Raw genomic sequence first — 18,870 nt, forward strand, 5'->3', positions numbered from 1 at the left:
TGTATAAGTAGAATAGTTATATTGATCTTGAGAGACTACATTTTCAGTTGGCTTATTGAGAGTGTGGGGTGTGTAGTGGTGACTGAGGATGATGAGCTGAGTTCAAGGCATTCCCTAGTGTCTCTGTCAGGCCTTGAGGATGGTCCCAAACCAACCAGGTAGGATTCATAAACATGTTCCAATAGTCGACTACACCATGGTACCTCTAGGCCAGCTGCCCACTGGACTCCCACAGCTCTAAGGCCCACGCTCACTTAAAAATCAGAGAAGTTTCCTAAGTCCAGATAGAACACTATGGGATGCAGAGGAACTGCCTTGGGGAAGGAGCCTGTCTCAGGCTCCTCAGACCCCAGGACAACCTGGAAGATAGGGATGGATGCTCAAGTGCCTAGTCTTGTGAGTTTCTCTGAAGAAATGAAGACAGAGTATCTTGTAGCAATTTCATAATTTCTAAGGGTTCCTCGGTGAGTGGCTTGTCTGTATTGGTTTATTAACTGTTTTTGACTTAAAGGTATCCAGGCATACGGATGCTAGATAAAAAGGTGGTATGACCCCAACTTGGAAAATGGGATTGACTATAGGAACTTAAGCCAGAGTCAGACCATGTCAGATCTCTTGGGCTGAGTTGAAGACTCTGTTATATGCCCTTTGAATGCTGCTGCTGCTGCTGCTAAGTCGCTTCAGTCGTGTCTGACTCCACGCGACCCCATAGACGGCAGCCAACCAGGCTCCGCCGTCCCTGGGATTCTCCAGGCAAGAATACTGGAGTGGGTTGCCATTTCCTTCTCCAGTGCATGAAAGGGAAAAGTGAAAGTGAAGTCGCTCAGTCGTGTCCGACTCTTAGCGACCCCATGGACTGTAGCCTACCAGGCTCCTCCGACTATGGGATTTTCCAGGCAAGAGTACTGGAGTGGAGTGCCATTGCCTTCTCCGACTTTGAATGCTAGGATCCTATAAAAGGGATTTAAGCAGGGGCAGGAGACCAATGACCAGACAAGACTATCTTTAAAAAATAACTCAGGATTTTAGATGAGAGCCTGGCTGGGACTTCAGTGAAAAGTTCTGGTGACCTCTTAAAAAGTTGTAGCTCCTCAGGTGAGAGGGGGAAAAAAACTTGGGGTAGGGAAGTCAGAGTGAAATAGATGGGTTCAAGAAATTCTTAGGAGGTAGGACAGGGTTAGTTAAAGGAGAGAGGCAGAAAACAGCTTTTGGTCATCTAGTGGTTATCTTTAGGTCCACAGCATAACATCAGCTGAGGCATCCTTCTAGTTCCTTAGAAGCAGAAACAAATTCAATACAGGGCAATCTTGGTTTGAGTTGCTCAAGTGAGAATGTCCAGCAGGAAGAGAGTTCCCTGGAGATCAGGAACAGTCTGGGCTAGAGGCAGTTACTGGTGTACTGATGGAAATAGAAGATTGGCAAGCATGAAATCAGACTACAAGCTGAGAAGCAGGCCTAAGAAGGAATTCTGTAAACTGTCACCTCTTCTGCCCAGGGCTTATAACTGGAGACTGAGCAATAGAGATGACAATGGAATTATCCTTAGGGGATAACTACCTGTAGGCTACTGGAGCCCTCAGGAAGAATATCAAGGTAGGGGAGGATTATAAGATTGGGGCACACAAAGTGAGATGGAGAATGGGCTGCTCAGTTATGTCTTAAAAAACAATGATAGAAGGTCTAGTTTAGAAGCAGATTCTAAACTAGACCCTATAACTATGGATAGAAAGTATCCAGCAGCAGGTAAGCTGAAGCTAGAGAAGGACATCTTATTAAAATAAGCCTCCTGAGAAAGAAGTGTTTGCATTAGACTTTCCCTTAAGCTTCTGTCACTGTGTTAATGATATAGAGGGGCTAGTTAGAAGCTGGCTGCTGATCTTACCCCATGGAAGCCTTCTGGGATCTGCCTTGGTGGATGTCTGAGGCCAGGGACCAAGGTAGATACCTGGGAAACAAGCCACACATAGTCTGAGGCAGGCATCTCCAGGATGCCCAGGAGCCAACTTGGAGAGAACTTGTTCTAGAATCTAGATGGAAAGCGGGGCCTTATTACAGTTCAGGACTTGACCCAGTGCTTTTTCTCACTCATTTCCCATCTCTTCAGAGTTTAACTGCAGTAGGTAGTGGCATCTGGGGAACCAGGCTATGAGCATCCTGGCTTCTGGCCCGCTCAATGCTGTATGTGGAAGATTGTCTTCAGAACCTTCTTCCTGGTTCTCTTGAACTTGTTCACCTTCCCTTTAACCTGAGACCTCTGTTCATGCCAACCATGGAGATGAAGGCAATGGCAGCCATGGCTCTTGCATCTGGGCACTTTGTCTGCTTGTGTGTTGTCTCACAGCTATGCCAGGCACTGGGACTTGTCTCATGAGGTCCATTTGGATCCCAGTTGGGCTGGTGGTTTCTCTTCAAGCTGTTTTTCCTCTCCTGCCTCTGAGTCCTAGTTTTCATCTGTTGCTCATAATCTAGTGGGTTAGGCATCTAAGGTCTATAAATCTAACTAATTAAATCTGTTTACCTTTCACCTTAGACATGTAGGTCAGGTTCTGGCTGAAAGAAATAAATGGAGCTGGAATTTGTCAGGGCCACCCCTTCACTAAATTTACTTGTGTAAGCACCTCTCTTTCCTGCCTCTTTTCCCAGGTCATGTCTCTTAAGAACTCTTGGCCCCAGGGGTTACTTTAGAATTCTTATGTAGGAAGATCTTGCCACTTGTCATGCAGCTGTGTATATGGAATATCACCTAAGCAGTAGACCATGAATTTGGCATGCTTGGTGCTAGTAGAAATCATGAGGAGACCACAGTCCCTTAATACTGTTGCTTTAGTCCATTAGAGAAGATGAGACTCCAAGAATACACCTTGACCAGAAGATCACAGAAGGCAAACACTTGGTCTTCCCTTGGACAGAGACCAGAGTTGGCCCATAGCCTGGTCACAACTGTCCTGCCATAGTTATTCCAGGAGTTGTTCTGTCCTACTTTACTTTGCTTGGATCAACAGCCAAGGTCACTTAGGAAGCCTCCTTATACATCTGTCCCACAGACCTTCCAAGTCTGTCACCCTATAACACATCACCTAGGGACCTGCTTGTCTCTTCAACCTGAGAAACTTCCTGGGGAGGTCTATCTTCTATAGAAACTGCACACACAACTACCGGACATCTGCTTTGTCATGGCCTGGAGTGTAAGAGAGCCAAATCTCTGCCTTTAGGGAGCTCAGAGTAAAGAATGACAGGTCATAGTAGTATGTGACATCCCTGGGCTGTAACAGGTATGTACCAGGTAAAGCCTAAACTCAGCATGGGAGGCTTACCAGAAAGCTCTGATTCAGGGCTCAGAATTGCATTTCTCCCCAGGGAAGAGCATCTCTGAGAAGCTTTGTGCATAAGTTGGGGAGTGCCTGCACCTTGCATAGCCTCTTGCAGGGCTGGACACCCCCCCAGCTTACCTTCTAATTGGAAGCAGGAATACACACTCAGGTACACAATGGCTCACAGGGCCGTATCTGCTCAACAAACGACATTGTATATGGCAGGGTCTCTCTGAGGGGAAACATGGCTTAGGTTTTCATCTTCTACTCAACCTTGCTGGTTCCCCTTCATTCTCTCCCATGCATACTTCCTCTTGAACTTGACCTTGAGGTGCTAAAAGTCCATCCAGAGTAGGTTCCTGACTCCTGCCTGCTTTGGGTAGGGACCCTGGATCAAGCCTTTGGCTGCCTTTCTGTACCTCAGCATTCTCTGTATACCAGGATCCATCCCAATTCCCTGCTGCCCATAAGATATGTTCTCCATGGCTCCTTCATCTTTCTCTTCCACCCTCCTCTCTTGGTCCTCAGACTTGACTAACATTCTTCTTGCAGCCTGGTACCTGGACTCCTTACTATATCCTACTTGTTGCCTCTGACATTTTGGTCTGGCTGCTGCCCCTCAGGCTGCTTTGGCCCACTTTCTGGCAGTCTACCCCTCTGGTTTTGCTGCCAGTACCTGTCCTGTGATTATTAAGACCTCAGGTCTCCTCCTTGAACCAGGGTCTGTGTTCATAGGTGAGTCAAATGTACTAGTTTTACATCTAGACAGCCTTCCTTTCTATCCAAGAGTGAGACGAAGTTCCCTAAATTTGCAAGAAGAGAAAGTTGTAGCCTTGCTGTGGGCACTGGCTCTCCAGGAGTGGCATATGTATCTTTCTTGTGACCCTGGGTTAGGCAGTGCCTGGGGCTTCAGCAGCTGGATCGGTTGGCCTGGGTTGGCAAGGGTGACAAAGCCCAGATGCAGAGGGTTCTGGGATAGAGTGGTGGTTGATCGTGGCCCAGATTCTAAGGCTGTCCAAAGAATATCATGCATAGCCAGGGCAAGGGGTACAGACTGGTATCTCTTTGAGCCTTGTACCCTCCCCACCCTTTCCATATCTCCAAAGGAATGGTCTTCAAAGTATAATAGAACAGTGTCTGGGAATACTGAGCATGGATCTACCTCCATGTACAAGCTGGTTTGCCTCTGGCCTTCTAAACTAGCACACCCAGGCAGTGAGCATGGTAGGCCTGGAGAGTGTAGAAACAGGACCTCCACAGACTTCTTGCAATTCTAGCCGTAGGATGTGCTGAGGCTCAAGTAGGAAGAACAACCCAGGCAGAAAGCATCAGTTGAGTGTAGGTGATAAGCAGAAGGAAGGGATGATATCTCTGGGATCTGTCTGGATCCAGGCAGCATTTCTGGGGATGGGAGAATTTGTTCACAAATGGCAAAATTGGAAAAGGTAGGGAAGAGGCTGAGACAGTATTAATATTAGAAGTTCTAGGTTTTCCCTATAAATGTGAGGTTTGGTCAAGCATGGAACAGAACACAGGATAATTGAATCATAGCATGATCCATGGTTGCTAGAGAGAATCTTGCCTTGGAGGGCTTGAGCCAGAGGGCTCTCATGGACAAGACAGGGACAGGTCTATGTAAGCATCTCACATTCCCCAGCTGAGATTTGATAAACTAGTCAAATTCAACCAAACTAGGATTTGGTGTCCTAGTCATGCTTTCAAGCACTGAAATGTAATCATCTGGGAGGTAGAAATAGGCCACTAGTGCTAGACCTTGGTAGAAAGAAGTCTTGAGGCATTTCTCCTGGGTTCTATGGCCTCCTGACTTCTCTATCTGCCCACAGAAAGATCAGTGTTGCTCAGAAAGTCTTCTCTGATCCAGTGAAGTCCTAGCAGTGGGGGGGTCTAGAACACAGATCTAGAACCTGTTTCTGGCAGAGGGCACTATAAATGAAGCCTGTCCAAGCTATCACATACTCCTGGCTTCAGCCCCAGACTGAGACCACAAGAACAATAATCCTTAAACACAGGAGTGCCTTTCTCCAACCTGAGGCTTTCAGAGGGGTGAAGGGGTATGTGGGAGGGTGGGCAGGAGGCAAGAGACTGGGACTGGGAGAACCAGCCCTTTACAACAACAATAGCCAGACCTAAACATAGTGACCAAGGTGGTGGAAGGAGGTACTGCCATCTTATGCTTGTATATCCCCAATTTGTGGACTTCCTTTGGAGAACAAGAAAGGTCACTGGGTGGACTTATCTGGCCTGGAACACTGGCAGTTATGAGAAGGCACTGGAAGTAGTACTACTTCTACTAGAAGTAAAAGTAGTACAAAAGTAGCAGAAGTTTTGTAGAAGATGTCTCAAGTCAAAAGTGTGTCTGTGTTTGAAACAGAACTTGTATCAGCAGCTGAGCTGGAATTGAAGCTGGAGACCACTGTGCTTGGATGCAGGCCCTTGGTCTGTATGCAGGCAAAGCACAATGCATCATTTTGATCATGGTTGCCCTGCAGCTGGTCATCACATCAGGATGCTGAACAATCAGTAGATTCCAGTTACTACTACAAAGCAGCCAAAAGATCTTCCCAGAAGGCATGAAATTGCCATACAAGAACCAGGGATCTCTCTATTTTTTTCCTGGGAGCATCAGCCTTCTCTGTGAGTGGCTCCTGACTTGGTCCTTTCAGTAGAATCTAGGACAAGCAAGTGACTGAGCAAGCAGAGTCCAAGCAAACTCTGTACCCATCTGACCAGGCTGGTGCACACAATGGCTCTAGACAGATACACTGAGACAGCCAAGTCACCTCCATCCACAGGACTGGCAGCCCTAGTGTGGATTCATACCTGGCTACCCACTTGGCTCCTACTCCATCTGAGAACCTGCAGTTAGCTTCACATAGATTGTGAACCTGGTGCTGAAGCAAGACTCTGACACTCAACAGAAGTGGCTTCTCACTTGAGGCCCAAAGCTTTCCCTGTGTCCTTTTACAGTGCACAGACATCTATTTAGGTAAAAATTCCATATGTACACTGAAATTTGGGTCTCTGCATGTATCGAACCTACACCATACAGTGCCTTCCATTTCCACATGTAAGGTCCCAAGGGCATCCATTAGCATCACTAGGGGCTAGAGTCTTGTGCTAAAAAGATAGAACATCTCAGCACAAATATCACCATGGTGGGAGACTTAGACTCAGTAACCAGGACCATTGCTCTGACCTCTGCTTCACCTCTGTATGTTCCAGAATTCTTGGGAAACATGGTAGGAAGACTTGGGCCACAGCCAACATGAAGGACAGAAAATGTAGCAATTGCATTTGGCTAAAGGCCAGGAATGAGTAGATCAGGGCCTTCAGGCATGAAGGCATGGGCCAGCATACCACAGCCTCCAGCTGCAGGAGGTTCACTTGTGAGCCCATGGCCTGGGGGTGGGGAGAGATGGGCCCTGAAGCAGCAGATGACATATCCTATATCCCTACTTCCGCACTAGCATGTGGCTATGGCTGAAGTGTTGCAGGTGGAACAGGAAATGCTATGGTCACAAAGAGCAGGGCTGAACATTGCAAACTAGATCCCTGGGTATCATACTAGCCAGGCTATAAAGCCCTTCCTTTTCTCCCACACCCTGTTTTCTACTCAGAGTCTGGCACTGCCTGGGACCCTAGTGGTGGTGGCCTTGCTAGCTCAGGCCCTTGGCATGGAAGCTGGCCCTCTCATGGTGGCTGTGATCTGGCTTCAGGGATGCTTCCTCAGTGGCTCTATGGAAAAAGGCATTCCCAAGGGCAGAAAACCAGTAGAGCATCATCTGTCTGGAGTCTGGACTGTGGCCCTCCCTTAGGTGTGGCAGAGATGGCAAGGAACTTCCATTCTGTGTGAACAGGTGAGAGCCAAACCTGGGGAGGTCAAGGCTGTACAGATAAACTAGCCATGCTGGCTGTCTTTGACCATTTACTGCCTGATCCCTCTGCCTCTGCTTGGATTTTTAATATTTTGGTCCTAGTGGGAAACAGCACCCACTTGGCACTAAGGAAGCAAACTTGGATGCCCCCTCTTGCAGGTAGAATGTAGACACAGGACTCAGGCTCCATCGATGTGTTCTCCCTGGATTTGTAATAGAAGCCAATGAGACAAAGCTTCAAGGACTCTGGACGATAACCTTCTCTCTGCTAACTGTGGCAACTGCAAAAAGATCAAGCTTCAGGCGGCCCTGAAATTGGCCACATCTGTCACATAAGCAATGTCAGCTAGAGAAGCCAGCATCCACTGGTGGGGTTGAAGTGTTCTCTCCAGAAAGGTCTGCTGTGTGGCAAACTTCAGCTCTCCTGAGGATTCTACAAGCTACCCCCAGTCTTCATGAGTTCCTTTCGCTGTTTACATTGGCCAAGATAGGTTTTCATTGCCTTATAACCAAGAACCTTGCCTGAGAGATTTGCAAGCTGGACTGGCTGGCAAGGAACTGGACCTTAAAGGAAATGGACTGCATTCTGGCCCAGTAGGGGCTGAAGGCAGTGACAATTCAGCTGGTATGAAGGTGTGAGATTCTCACAGCTTGTGGTATGTGGAAACAGAACAGTCACAGAGAACAATGGGCTTTAAGCTGCCCAACGGCCACTCAGCTTGGTCTGTCAGCATCTTTCATGCTGCTCAAAGGGAGTGGTTTGTCACCCAAAGCCATGCTTCAGCGAACACACTGCTCCTGGGCCTTCCTTACATCCTCTTTTCAGTAAGAAGTCTAACACTCGGTAGGCAGCTTTGGTTTTTGAAGACAGCATGTGCCATACTTGTCCTGACTGCGGTGGTGACCTAAAAAGACTGACTTTGAGTGGTACCCAGAACAGGACACAGCTCTGCCCCTTGGTTTCCAGCAGCCAGTAGAGTGTTGGTGTCCAAGTGTCTATAGCAAATCAGAGTGAATTATAGAACTCCTGGGAAACCCTGATAGGGATGTCCACTGAGATTCTCCTAAGGTTTTAGGGCTGCCTTCTGCAAGTAACTGTTCTTGAAGTGGTACTTTGTTATTTTGTCCCTGGTAGAAAGTGGATACTGTCTATAAGAATAAGCTGTAATGTACCCAGCCATCATTAGGCATGCCCAGTGGTCCATCAGATGGAAGTCCTACATAAGAGTAGGTCCAGGTAGGTCTTAAGAACACATTTAAATTACATGAGGACTTGGTTAACATAATGACTAAACCTACTACTTCAATCCATTCCTAGCTCATGGAGCAAAATCTAGACACGGGTGTAGATAATATACTAGTATCGGCTAGATAGTGTTCTAGCCCCACTCAAGGTGACCTTGAAGGACCATGGAAAAGGAAGTCTTTCTAACAGGCAGGACTTTGGGCAGGCCATTTTATCTCTTGCCTGGAAGGGCACATGGTCTAAAAGATCTACAAAAGGTTAAGGCTATCACTGCCGGTCATGGACTTGGGAGCAAGACTGTATGATTAGTGACAAGGAGGCTTAGGGAAGAAGTACATAGGTAAGATTCTTCAAAAATATCCAAATTGTGGTGCTATCCCTTGAGAATGCTCACAAAGGCCCCACTCTGGAGAAGGTTCTCAGTTAGATGAGCTAGGTGGTCTGCCCTCTGATTGATCAGCCTCTTTCTTCAAGTACCCCAGTGCTTGCTTAAAAGACTCATGAATGAAGTATTATGGGAGCAAGATCAAGACCAGGCATGGATCAACCTAAACTTCTCATAAGGACTGCCGCTGCTGCAGCTACTGAGACCAACTTGCCAGCAACAATGTCCCTGAACTCCTGATAAAGTATCAATACATAAACTTTAGGAACACAGTCAGCTACCTGATAGTGGATTCCTTTCATCAAACTCATAGAGCTATTTGCCATTACTGGAACAGATAAATCCAAGGAATTTTACCTTTCCCTGCCCACCAAGTATGTTAAAACCATCCACAAACTTGAATATCCTCCATCCACTGCATCTGATGAAGGAACTAGTTTCTTAGAATAAATCAATAGGCCGAAGCCCATGGAATCCTCTTGTGTTTGCATGCATCCCACCTCCCAGAAGCAGCCAGCCTTATAGGACTATGGAATGGTCCATGGAAACTCCCATCATTGTGCTACCTCGGATTCAGCACCCGGGAGGTTGGAACACTATCAGACGGTGTGGTATATGGTCTAAACCAGAGACTAATGGGGTGGCGGCTCCCTCATAGATAGGTTGCTTGGATCTAGACACTGGATGGTGGAAAAGAATGAGAACTCCTCACTGTAACAAAGGTCTTGTTCATTAAATTTTCCCTTTCTACATTTCTGGACTCTGCTAGTTTAGAGGCATTAGCAGGTAAAAGAGGACTTAACTAAATAATACAATCATTGAAATAGAAGTAGAGAAAGGCTGTAGTCATTTCTCTGCTACTTTGAACAGGAAAGGAGGGTGGTTTACAATATTGGCTGGGGTGCTCTTATCTAAGAAAACAAGATGATTCTATGCAGTAGAGGCAGGGGGTGTACAGGCACAATCCAGGCAATCCCCTGCCAAGACATCTCATACTTTGGTGGGTTAGTAGACCACAGAAACCTCTGCTAGCAGTTCTATCAATAGTATGATTCTCAGTAACGAAGGTGTGGGTCATTCCACCATATAATAAGCTGAAGTTTAAAGCAAAGGGAATAATGAAGTCTGTTTTGGAAGATGGGTCACAAATAACCATGGCCTTGTACTTGTTTTAATAAAATGTCCTTACAATGATCTGTGTTTATCCTCTTTGCAGTGATAAGTTTACCTTATGTAAGGTATGATGGGGACAGTTGACACTCTAGTCCATAGGTCACAATATGACAGGATTGGGATAAAGCTGAGTATTACCTCATATTGGATTATAATAGAATATAGCTGACTTGGATACTCCCCTTGCTAGGGGACCAGAGGATGGGTATCTAACCATTGTATCACATTTCCTTGAAGTATAGGAAGAGTGGATGTTGATGTTAGGTAGTAAAAGGGGGTGAACTAAAGTGAACATTTAAGGATGACTTACTGTGAACTTGCCCCTCTGTCTAGACGTTTGTCCTCTGGATGTGCCAGTGTCTTACCTGAAAGCATCTTCATCTTGTCTCAGCTAATTTTACAGCTTGTGCTTGAAGGTGCAACAGTGGGATCTTGGAGCAGTTCTGGGCTGTGATTTGGGGGGTAGGGAAGGAGGCGGTATTCTGGCTGATTCTTGTTATCTGAGTCATTACCTGGGCTATATATTCTTATTATTTCTACTTAAATCAGTGTTTCTGATCAATATGGCCATGGTGTGACAACACTGAAGATGCTCTGGATCATGTTCTTTGGCCATGGTTAAGCTACTACCCCATTCTCTAGATAGGTTGAAGGCCCAGACTGTCCCCTAAGGTCTGTATGTCCTGTCACATACAGCAAACCTTTTAAAAGCCAGCTCCTTTTTGTTTGCTGTCTAATCTTAATACCCACACATGGTCAGAGTCTATAGGAGCATGGTTAGAATTGCTCGTGAACCTATAGATAAATGACCTTAGCTTTTTTCATGCATGCTTCAGTCATGTCCAACTCTTTGTGATCCCATGGACTATAGCCTGTGAGGCTCCTCTGTCCATGGGATTCTCCAGGCAAGAATACTGGAGTGGGTTGCCATTTCCTCCTTCAGGGCATCTTCCCAATCCAGGAATCTAATCTGCCTCTCTTCTGTCTCCTGCATTGGCAGGCAGGTTCTTTACCACTAGTACCACCTAGGAAGCCTGATCTTAGCTTTTTTAGCCATTCTAAAACCAGTTACCTGCAGTATTGTCTGTCTTGTTGACCTCACACCCTGGCTATGCTCAGAACTCTTCTTGACCATCAGACTCAGTGCTCTGAGGGCCCTTCATTTTTATCCTAGAGAAACTCCACCAGGAGTTAAGCGCACCCTTGTCCCTGATTACTCTGTGTCTCTTGCTCCTCTGGCCCAGAGGCTGTATTCCCATCTGTGCCTTACCTGGATGGCTCAGAGCTTGGGTGCAAGGGGCTCAATTCTTCAATCTTTTTCCAAACCCAGAGGAGAGGAATGGTCTTGTTCTGTCCTTTTACTTGACGCCTCCCATCTAGGGCTCCTGGGGGCTGTGGCAACTTGAACCATAAGAATCAGTACCTTTCCTTCTCTCCACCCCTCTCATGAGCAGTCAGACCCCACCAGACTTATCTCCCTCATTTTAGCAGGGGTTTTCTTACTCTCTAAGTACCTACTTAGTCTGTGGGATATAGAAGGATTTGACATTACTCCTCTTCTTGAAAACCTCAGTACTAGGTGGGGGCAAAAGGCCTCTGATTGAATGTAATAGCAGGTGTGAACCAGAAATGCCAGACTTGGGGTCAAGGCTAAGAATAAGAATTCTTTTTGTAGATCGGGAAGTGGATAGTCACATATGGATCTTCCATCCACCACTCTGTCTACCCTGGATTGCTGCAAGAGTGTCCTAGTTGACCTTGGTGGTCTCTGGGTTTCCATTCCCATTACCCTCCCATCCGTTCTCAATATTTCAAGTGTAACTCTTCCATACACACGACAACATGGTTTTCCCCAACAGAACCCGTGGCTCCTAGTAGAAATTCAGATGCTCTGTTCAACAGGGTCTGGTTATCTCTACTGACTACTGCTATTTCCAGAATCCCTTCTGATGCCTTTATATCTTGCTGGGATGTTCCCTCTGCCTAGAACTCCGAGGAGGTGGCAGCAGCAGTGCCCAGCAAGTGCTGGGTGTGTAGTTTGGGAAGACTCAGTCCCTTCATTCAGATTGAAAATATGCTGACTGGCAGATATTTTTCTCTCTCCTCTGTCCCCAGTGACAACTGAAACTCTTCCTGGACCACCAAGAGACTCCAAGTGTCTGCCATTTCACTTGGTGACCCTTCTAGGGTAGCAAGGAAGGAAATATGAGGCTTATCAAGAGATGGCATGATAACTAAGATGCACTGGGCACTTAGGGTGCTCCTGAGTGTTCAAACATGCATTAGCTCATTGAGTCCTCATACTAACACCATAGAAGGTGCTGTTGTCTCATATTATGAGGAAACTGAGGCCCAGAGGGGTTAAGCAATTTGCTTAAGTTTATATGGTTGGGATGTGGTTGAATCAAGATTTGATCTTAGACTTTCTGGTTCTAGGGTTTTTTGGGTTCTCAGGAGAGACAGAACCAAAGGGGTATATATAGAGAGATCCTTATTATAAAGAATTGGCTCACATGAGCATGGAGGTTGAAGATCCCATGACCTGCCATGTGAAGACTAGGAAAACCTGGTGGTGTAGCTGCAGCCCAAGCTTCAGTCCCTGAGAAGCAGGGGGGCTGATGGTGTTAGTCCTAGTCAGAGCTGAAGGCCTAAGAAAGAGCAGATGGATGTCCCAGGTCAAATGGAGAGCAATGTAGATCTTTCCCTGCCCTTTTTGTTCTATTTAGGCCCCCAAGTGGTTGAATGATGCCCACAGTCATTGGTGAGGGAGATCTTTGCTCAGTTTACCTATATAAGTGTTCATCTCTTATAGAGACATCCTCATGGATACATCCAGAAACGATGTTTTAACAGCTATCTGGGCATCCCTTAGCCTGGCCAAATTGACACAGAATTAATTATCACAGGTTTATGTTTTTCCCCAATGAAAAAAATTCAAACATAGCTTAGCTGATGGAATTTTACAGGGAACACTGATACACTATTAACATTTCACTAAGCTTGTTTTGTCACTTATCTATACATTTCCATCTAATTTTTGATGTGTTTAAAGAGAAATTATAGATATTTGTATACTTTAAATACTTCAGCATGGATATTTAAGGTTTAATATCTGAGTTTTTCATTTGATGTAAAATTGGCATGAACTCGTATTCAGCCACCTTGCTCTATTGCTTCCGTACAAAGCACAAAACTGACCAGGTCATCCTACAGTGGTCATTTTACAAATGTTTACTGAACTGTCATGTGTGAGAGGATCAGGGCTTGTGAAGATGGATAAAACTCTCTGCTAAAGAATTTCACACTGAATGCAAAACTGAGCAGCACTCAGTGAGAGGAATGTGCAAGTACAATGGGGGCACGAGGATGTATGAGGCTGTCCATGCAGAAGGGAAACCAGGGAAGGCTTCACAGAGGAGGTACTGGGTAGAATTTCACAGTAAGATTTTGTCAACTAGCCAGAAGCAGTCTCTTGGGTGGAAGGAACAGCATGTATGAAGTCAGGGAGATGTGAATTGGGGTGACTTAAAAAATGCTTGCTTCTTAGAAGGAAAGTTATGTCAAACCTAGACAATGTATTAAAAAACAGAGACATCACTTTGCCAACAAAAGTTCCATATAGTCAAAGCTATGGTTTTCCCAGTAGTCAGATATGGATGTAAGAGTTGGACCATAAAGAAGGCTGAACAATGAAGAATTGATGTTTTCGAACTGTGGTGCCAGAGAAGACTCTTGAGAGTCCCTTGGACTGCAAGGAGATCAAACCAGTCAATCCTAAAGGAAATCAACCCTGAATATTCATTGGAAGGACTGATGCTGATGCTGAAGCTGAAGCTCCAGCTCCATTATTTGGCCACCTGATGCAAAGAGCCAACTCATTGGAAAAGACCCAGATACTAGGAAAGATTGAGGGCAGGAGGAGAAGGGCAACAGAGGATGAGATGATTGGATGGCTTCATCGACTCAATGAACATGAGTCTGAGCAAACTCTGGGAGACAGTGAAGGACAGGGAAGCCTGGAGTGCTGCAGTCCATGGGGTTGCAGAGTCAGACATGACTTAGTGACTGAGCAACAAAAACACAGCTGTAGGTAGAACTTAGGATGGGGATAAGGGCCATTACTTTCCTACTTCTGCAGTAACAAATGACCACAAACTTGGTGTTTTAAAACAAAAATTAATTTTCTTATGACCCTGGATGTCAGAAGTCTAGTAATAGTTCTGTCTGGGCTAACACGAAGGTGTTGGGCCTGGGTTCAGAGGAGAATGCGTTTCCTTGCCTTGCCTAGTCTTCCCACATTCATTCTAACTTCAAGGCCAGCAATGACTGGTGCAGCCTTTCTTATATCACATGTTTCTGATGCTGCCTCCACTGTTACATCTTCTCTGACTTGCTAGTCTTTTTCCTTGTAAGGACCCTTGTGATTACATTGGGCCTGCCGGGATAATATAGGATAGTCTCTCCACCTCAGATCCTAAAATTAATCTCATTTGCCAAGTGCCTTTTGCCATGTGAGGTAATAGTCCCAGGTATTGAGACATGGACATCTTTGCAGAAACATTATTTTGCTGACCACAGAGGGACTGGGCGACCTGGACCACCAGGACTATGGGAGCTGGGCTTGGCCTGAAGCTTCTGAGAGGGGACAGACAGCCTTGGGTGGGCTTGACTTAACAGAGGAAAGGCTGGATTGAGTGCAGAGAAGGGGCAGCCCAAGTCTGATCATTGTCTTCTCTACCTGTTGAGATGGTGCAGAGGAGAAACCCAGGAGGAATTTGCAAAATGAATAAAAAGTGAAGTGCATCTGGCTGGCTGCCAGATGGTAGAAGAACAGCCTCTCTGAGGAGCCAAACTCTACCTGGGAGGGAGCTGGGAACCACAGCAGGAGGATGATTCTCCTGGGAGACCCAAGCACGGTGCCCCCTTTCCACACAGCGTGAGGGTTAAGACAAGTCTATTACTGTTTCCTTGTCACTCTATCACCCATCTAATGGCTGTCGATAGTAGCTGAATGAGAATTGATGGGGAGATAGATTTAATTAACCCCAGTGTCAGCAGCTGCGGGCCACCCATTTTTGCGTTAATAGAGTGGCTGCCGGTCCTCTCCCGGGCTTTGCTGGAGAGGTAGGGGCAGAGGTGGCCAGGCAGAAGGGAAGCGGGGGCTCAGCCTGGGCCCACTGCTCCCCTCCTCTGAGAGCAGGCGGTCTCCTTGTCAGCCTGACTATGCCACCTGGCTCTGCTCTCTTGTCTGGAGATCTGAGCAGGGAGAGGTTGAGGGCCCAGCTGCTGCTGCTGCTGCTAAGTCACTTCAGTTGTGTCCAACTCTGTGCGACCCCATAGACAGAAGCCCACCAGGCTCCGTTGTCCCTGGGATTCTCTAGGCAAGAACACTGGAGTGGGTTTCCATTTCCTTCTCCAATGTATGAGAGTGAAAAGTGAAAGTGAAGTCGCTCTGTCGTGTCCGACTCTTCACAACCCCATGGACTGCAGCCTACCAGACTCTTCTATCCATGGAAGTTTACAGAGCCCACCACAACTCGCCCCCCACCCGCCCCCAGCCTGAAGACAGGAATCTTGCCAGCCCAGCCCAGCATCCAAGCTCCCCCCAGTCCAGCCCTGTCCTTGCTGGCTTCCTGGCATGATGTGCTTTCCTCATGCCTCTCTGCCCACTCTGTTTCCTGGGCTCCACGTGCCACCCAGGCTGACAGCCTGCCATCCTAATGTCCCCCACCCCCATCTTAATGGGCACCAGCCTCCCATCCTAATGTCCCCCACCCCCATCTTTAGTTCTCTCCCTGTGCAGCCTAACCCCTCAGCCAGGCACCAACAAATAGAAGACCCACTGCTGCCTCACGGGCGAGGGGACCCTGTCAGGAGTGGTGGCGGGAGCCTCAGGAGGCTGCCCCTCTCAGTTGCCCACTTTGTGTGCAGTGGATCCCACCCGCTCCTTCTGTAAAATGGGAGCTTGGATGAGCGATCATCCTGATGGGCAACCAGGGGCCGATGACCTGGGGCTGATGGTCTGGGCTTCTCTGATGTGGTTTCCTGATGTGGGGCCCCACCATGGGGGACTGGTAATGAGGGGACACTAAGGGGAGGACTCAGTGCTTTGTACTCTTCTGGGTGGTAATGTTCATGGGGATAGGACACTGTTGACTCCACTATGGCTGTGTGCCCAGCACACAGTATGTGCTCTGTCAGTATTTGTTAAGGGGACACTGTACTTGGGCCTGCCCCAGGCACTGAACTTTGAGGGTCTTGGCCCCTCAGGAAGACCTGGACTGTGATTATGGTGCAGATGAGACTGGGTGCCTGGCAGGGAAAGTCTCTTCCCATTGACCCCCAGCTCCCCACTCATTGCTCTGTCCCTCCACAGTCTGTGACCTTGGACAATCACTTTAGCACTGGGAGCTCCAGTCTGTGGGCACAAAAATACTATCTTTCTCCCAGTTGTGACACTGAACTCAATGAAATGGTAAGTAGACCAGGTCCGGGACCCATGCTTGGTAGGTATTCACCACCTGTTCCCTGGGCCAGTTATCCCCACAGTACCCACCCCCAGCTTTGACAGAGAGGGAGCTTTGGAGTCTGGAATCTAGAGGCCACATGGACTCTGTCTCTGAGAATACAGATCACTCTTGACGAACAGGGATTATCTCAGCCTGGGTGTCACAACAGGGGACATCTGGGTACCAACTCTGAGAGGTACCTGAGGATTGACAGACTGATAAATACAGAAATTCTTTCTCCCTCACCCCTTTGTCACTTCAGCCCTGGACTAGGGACCTGTTCTTTAGGTTGAGAGAGGCAGGCCCATGGTTCCCACTGGCCACCTATTTCTTGGAGTGGCAGGTCACTGAGGAGGGCTCCCACCAACTGGGGGCAGGTGTGTGGGCAGCAACCACCTGGCCACCCAGGGCCGCAAGCCACCCAAGCGTCCCGTCTGGCAGTCTCCATCCTCGCTTCACACCTCCACTGCCTTTCATTTTCAGCTCTGATTGGTTTTCTTGTTTTAACACATACCCCAGGCCCTGTCTTTGACCCCGGTGATGGATTCAGCCGCTCCCTGGGACTCCAGCTGCCAAGCTTGTCTGGAGCTGCTGGGTGTGGGGGAGGGAGAGATGGTGGAGGAAATTACCCTTCATGTTCCAGGCTCAGTGGCGGGTGAGGAGCACCCTCCCCAGGGCCAAGAGGCAGCTCGAGGCTGCGCAGGATGGGGGTGGGGACCATCAGGCTCTGTCACGGGGAAATGGATTTTCCCTCCCCAGGCCTCCAGTTTCCCTTCCAAACAAAGCAGTATGATGGTGGTGAAACGCTCATGTCTATGACGTGGGAAGTCTGAGTCCTCGGACAAATGGGACACTGATTTTCCTTCATGCTTCTGGATGTGCCTGCTCCCAGCATCTGCCTGTGCTGGCTGTGCCTCCAGAGAACTGGCCAGGAACTAGCACTAGATCGTCCTCTCCCTGCCGGACCTGGAGGGGGAGCAGGGCAGGTGAAGGGCCACAGGATGATCAGAGCTTTCTTCTTCTGGAGGACTGAAGGGAGGCAAGGGTGCACCAGGTGCCTAACCCCCTCTCAAACCTGCTGCCTATGGGACCCAAAAGGAGCCCCCACCCAGGTTCTTGTCACAGAAAATGATGGATGACAGGCTGAGGGTGGCAGTACCTCAGCCATGCGGATGGGGCAGTTTGAGCCATCAAATGTTTGGCATGCCCAGTGCACAATGGCTAATTGGAAGCATCTGGATGGTTGACTGAAAACAGGTGTCTGTCAGCCAAGATGCGGAGAAGGGAGACCTTGAATGCACCTCCTCTCACAAGCACGTCAAAATCGCAACTCTCTGCAAAACAACCATCCATGCAAAAGACTGGAACCTACCAGAAAAGATCTACAACTGAAGACGTAAGGAAGGAGCCACAGTGAGACCGGCAGGAGCAGTGGACTCGTGGTATAATCAAATCACACACCACAGACTTGAGCGACCCACGGACTGGAGAAGAATTACAGTGCAGAGGTTCTCCCACAGGAGTGAAGGTTCTGAACCCCACATCAGACTCCCCAGCCTGGGGTGTCTGGCACCAGGAAGAGGAGCCCCCAGAGCACTGGGCTCTGAAGACCAGTGGGGCTGCGTTGCAGGAACCCCACAGGACTGAGGGGAAACTGAGACTCCGCTCTTGGAGCGCACACCAGGTCTCACCCGCACAGGGACCCTGGGCAAAAGCAGTCATTTTATAGGAGCCTGGGCCAGACCTACCTGCTGCTCTTGGAGGGTCTCCTGGGGAAGGGGTGCAGCTGTGGCAAGCTGGGGACAGACACTGGCAGCAGCCATATCTGGGAGCTCCTTCGGCCACTGGAAGCCAGGTGCAGTGGGCGGGGCTGTAGTGCGGGCTCCTCCCCCTCGCTGACCGTTAGACCTGGCCCCGCCCACAATCTGTAGTCCACAGTGCTCAGATACCTCAGGCCAAACCAGCACCTGGGAGGGCGACAGGGCCCCACCTGCTAGCAGACAGGATGCCTGAAGACTAGCGAGCCCACACCTGCGTCTGGACACAGACCTAGACAGAGCCCAGCCCCCCAGACAGCCATATATCTACAGATGTGACCCTGAGAGGTGGGAACTTGTGAGAGTGTTTCCTACGGGTGAGCTGAGCACAGCCTGGATCTCAGGGCCTCGGGCCTGACCTTGAGAGCTATGGGACCCTGCAGGGTCTCCTGACGCTCAGAGGGAATGGGGAGGGAAAAGCTGGCCCCTCGCCTCAGGTCAGTCTGAGGACAGGTGGCTCCTCCCCGGCACGATTTGGCAGCTGTCCTGAGCAGCCTCTGCTCAAACCCTGCTCCTGTGTGGGGACTGGGGCT

General features: G+C 48.4%; 1 protein-coding gene across 4 annotated transcripts in view; it reads right to left on the minus strand.

The window, feature by feature from the left end:
- The window catches only part of UNC5B (unc-5 netrin receptor B), a 182,773-nt gene extending 164,377 nt beyond the window's left edge, over positions 1-18,396 (minus strand). For 3 of the 4 annotated variants that reach the window (XM_081567259.1, XM_081567220.1, XM_081567243.1), the window contains exon 1: positions 18,269-18,396. In XM_081567259.1, the coding sequence (XP_081423385.1) occupies positions 18,269-18,343 (75 nt within the window). In that variant the 5' untranslated portion in view covers positions 18,344-18,396. The remainder of the gene's footprint in view (positions 1-18,268) is intronic. The other variant, XM_081567251.1, reaches the window with a different exon arrangement.
- Positions 18,397-18,870: the final 474 nt, after the last annotated feature.

This window comes from Giraffa tippelskirchi, chromosome 2 (assembly GCF_054371585.1).
Source record: "Giraffa tippelskirchi isolate mGirTip1 chromosome 2, T2T-mGirTip1v1.2.pri, whole genome shotgun sequence".
In the NCBI taxonomy this organism is placed as follows: Eukaryota; Metazoa; Chordata; class Mammalia; order Artiodactyla; family Giraffidae; genus Giraffa; species Giraffa tippelskirchi.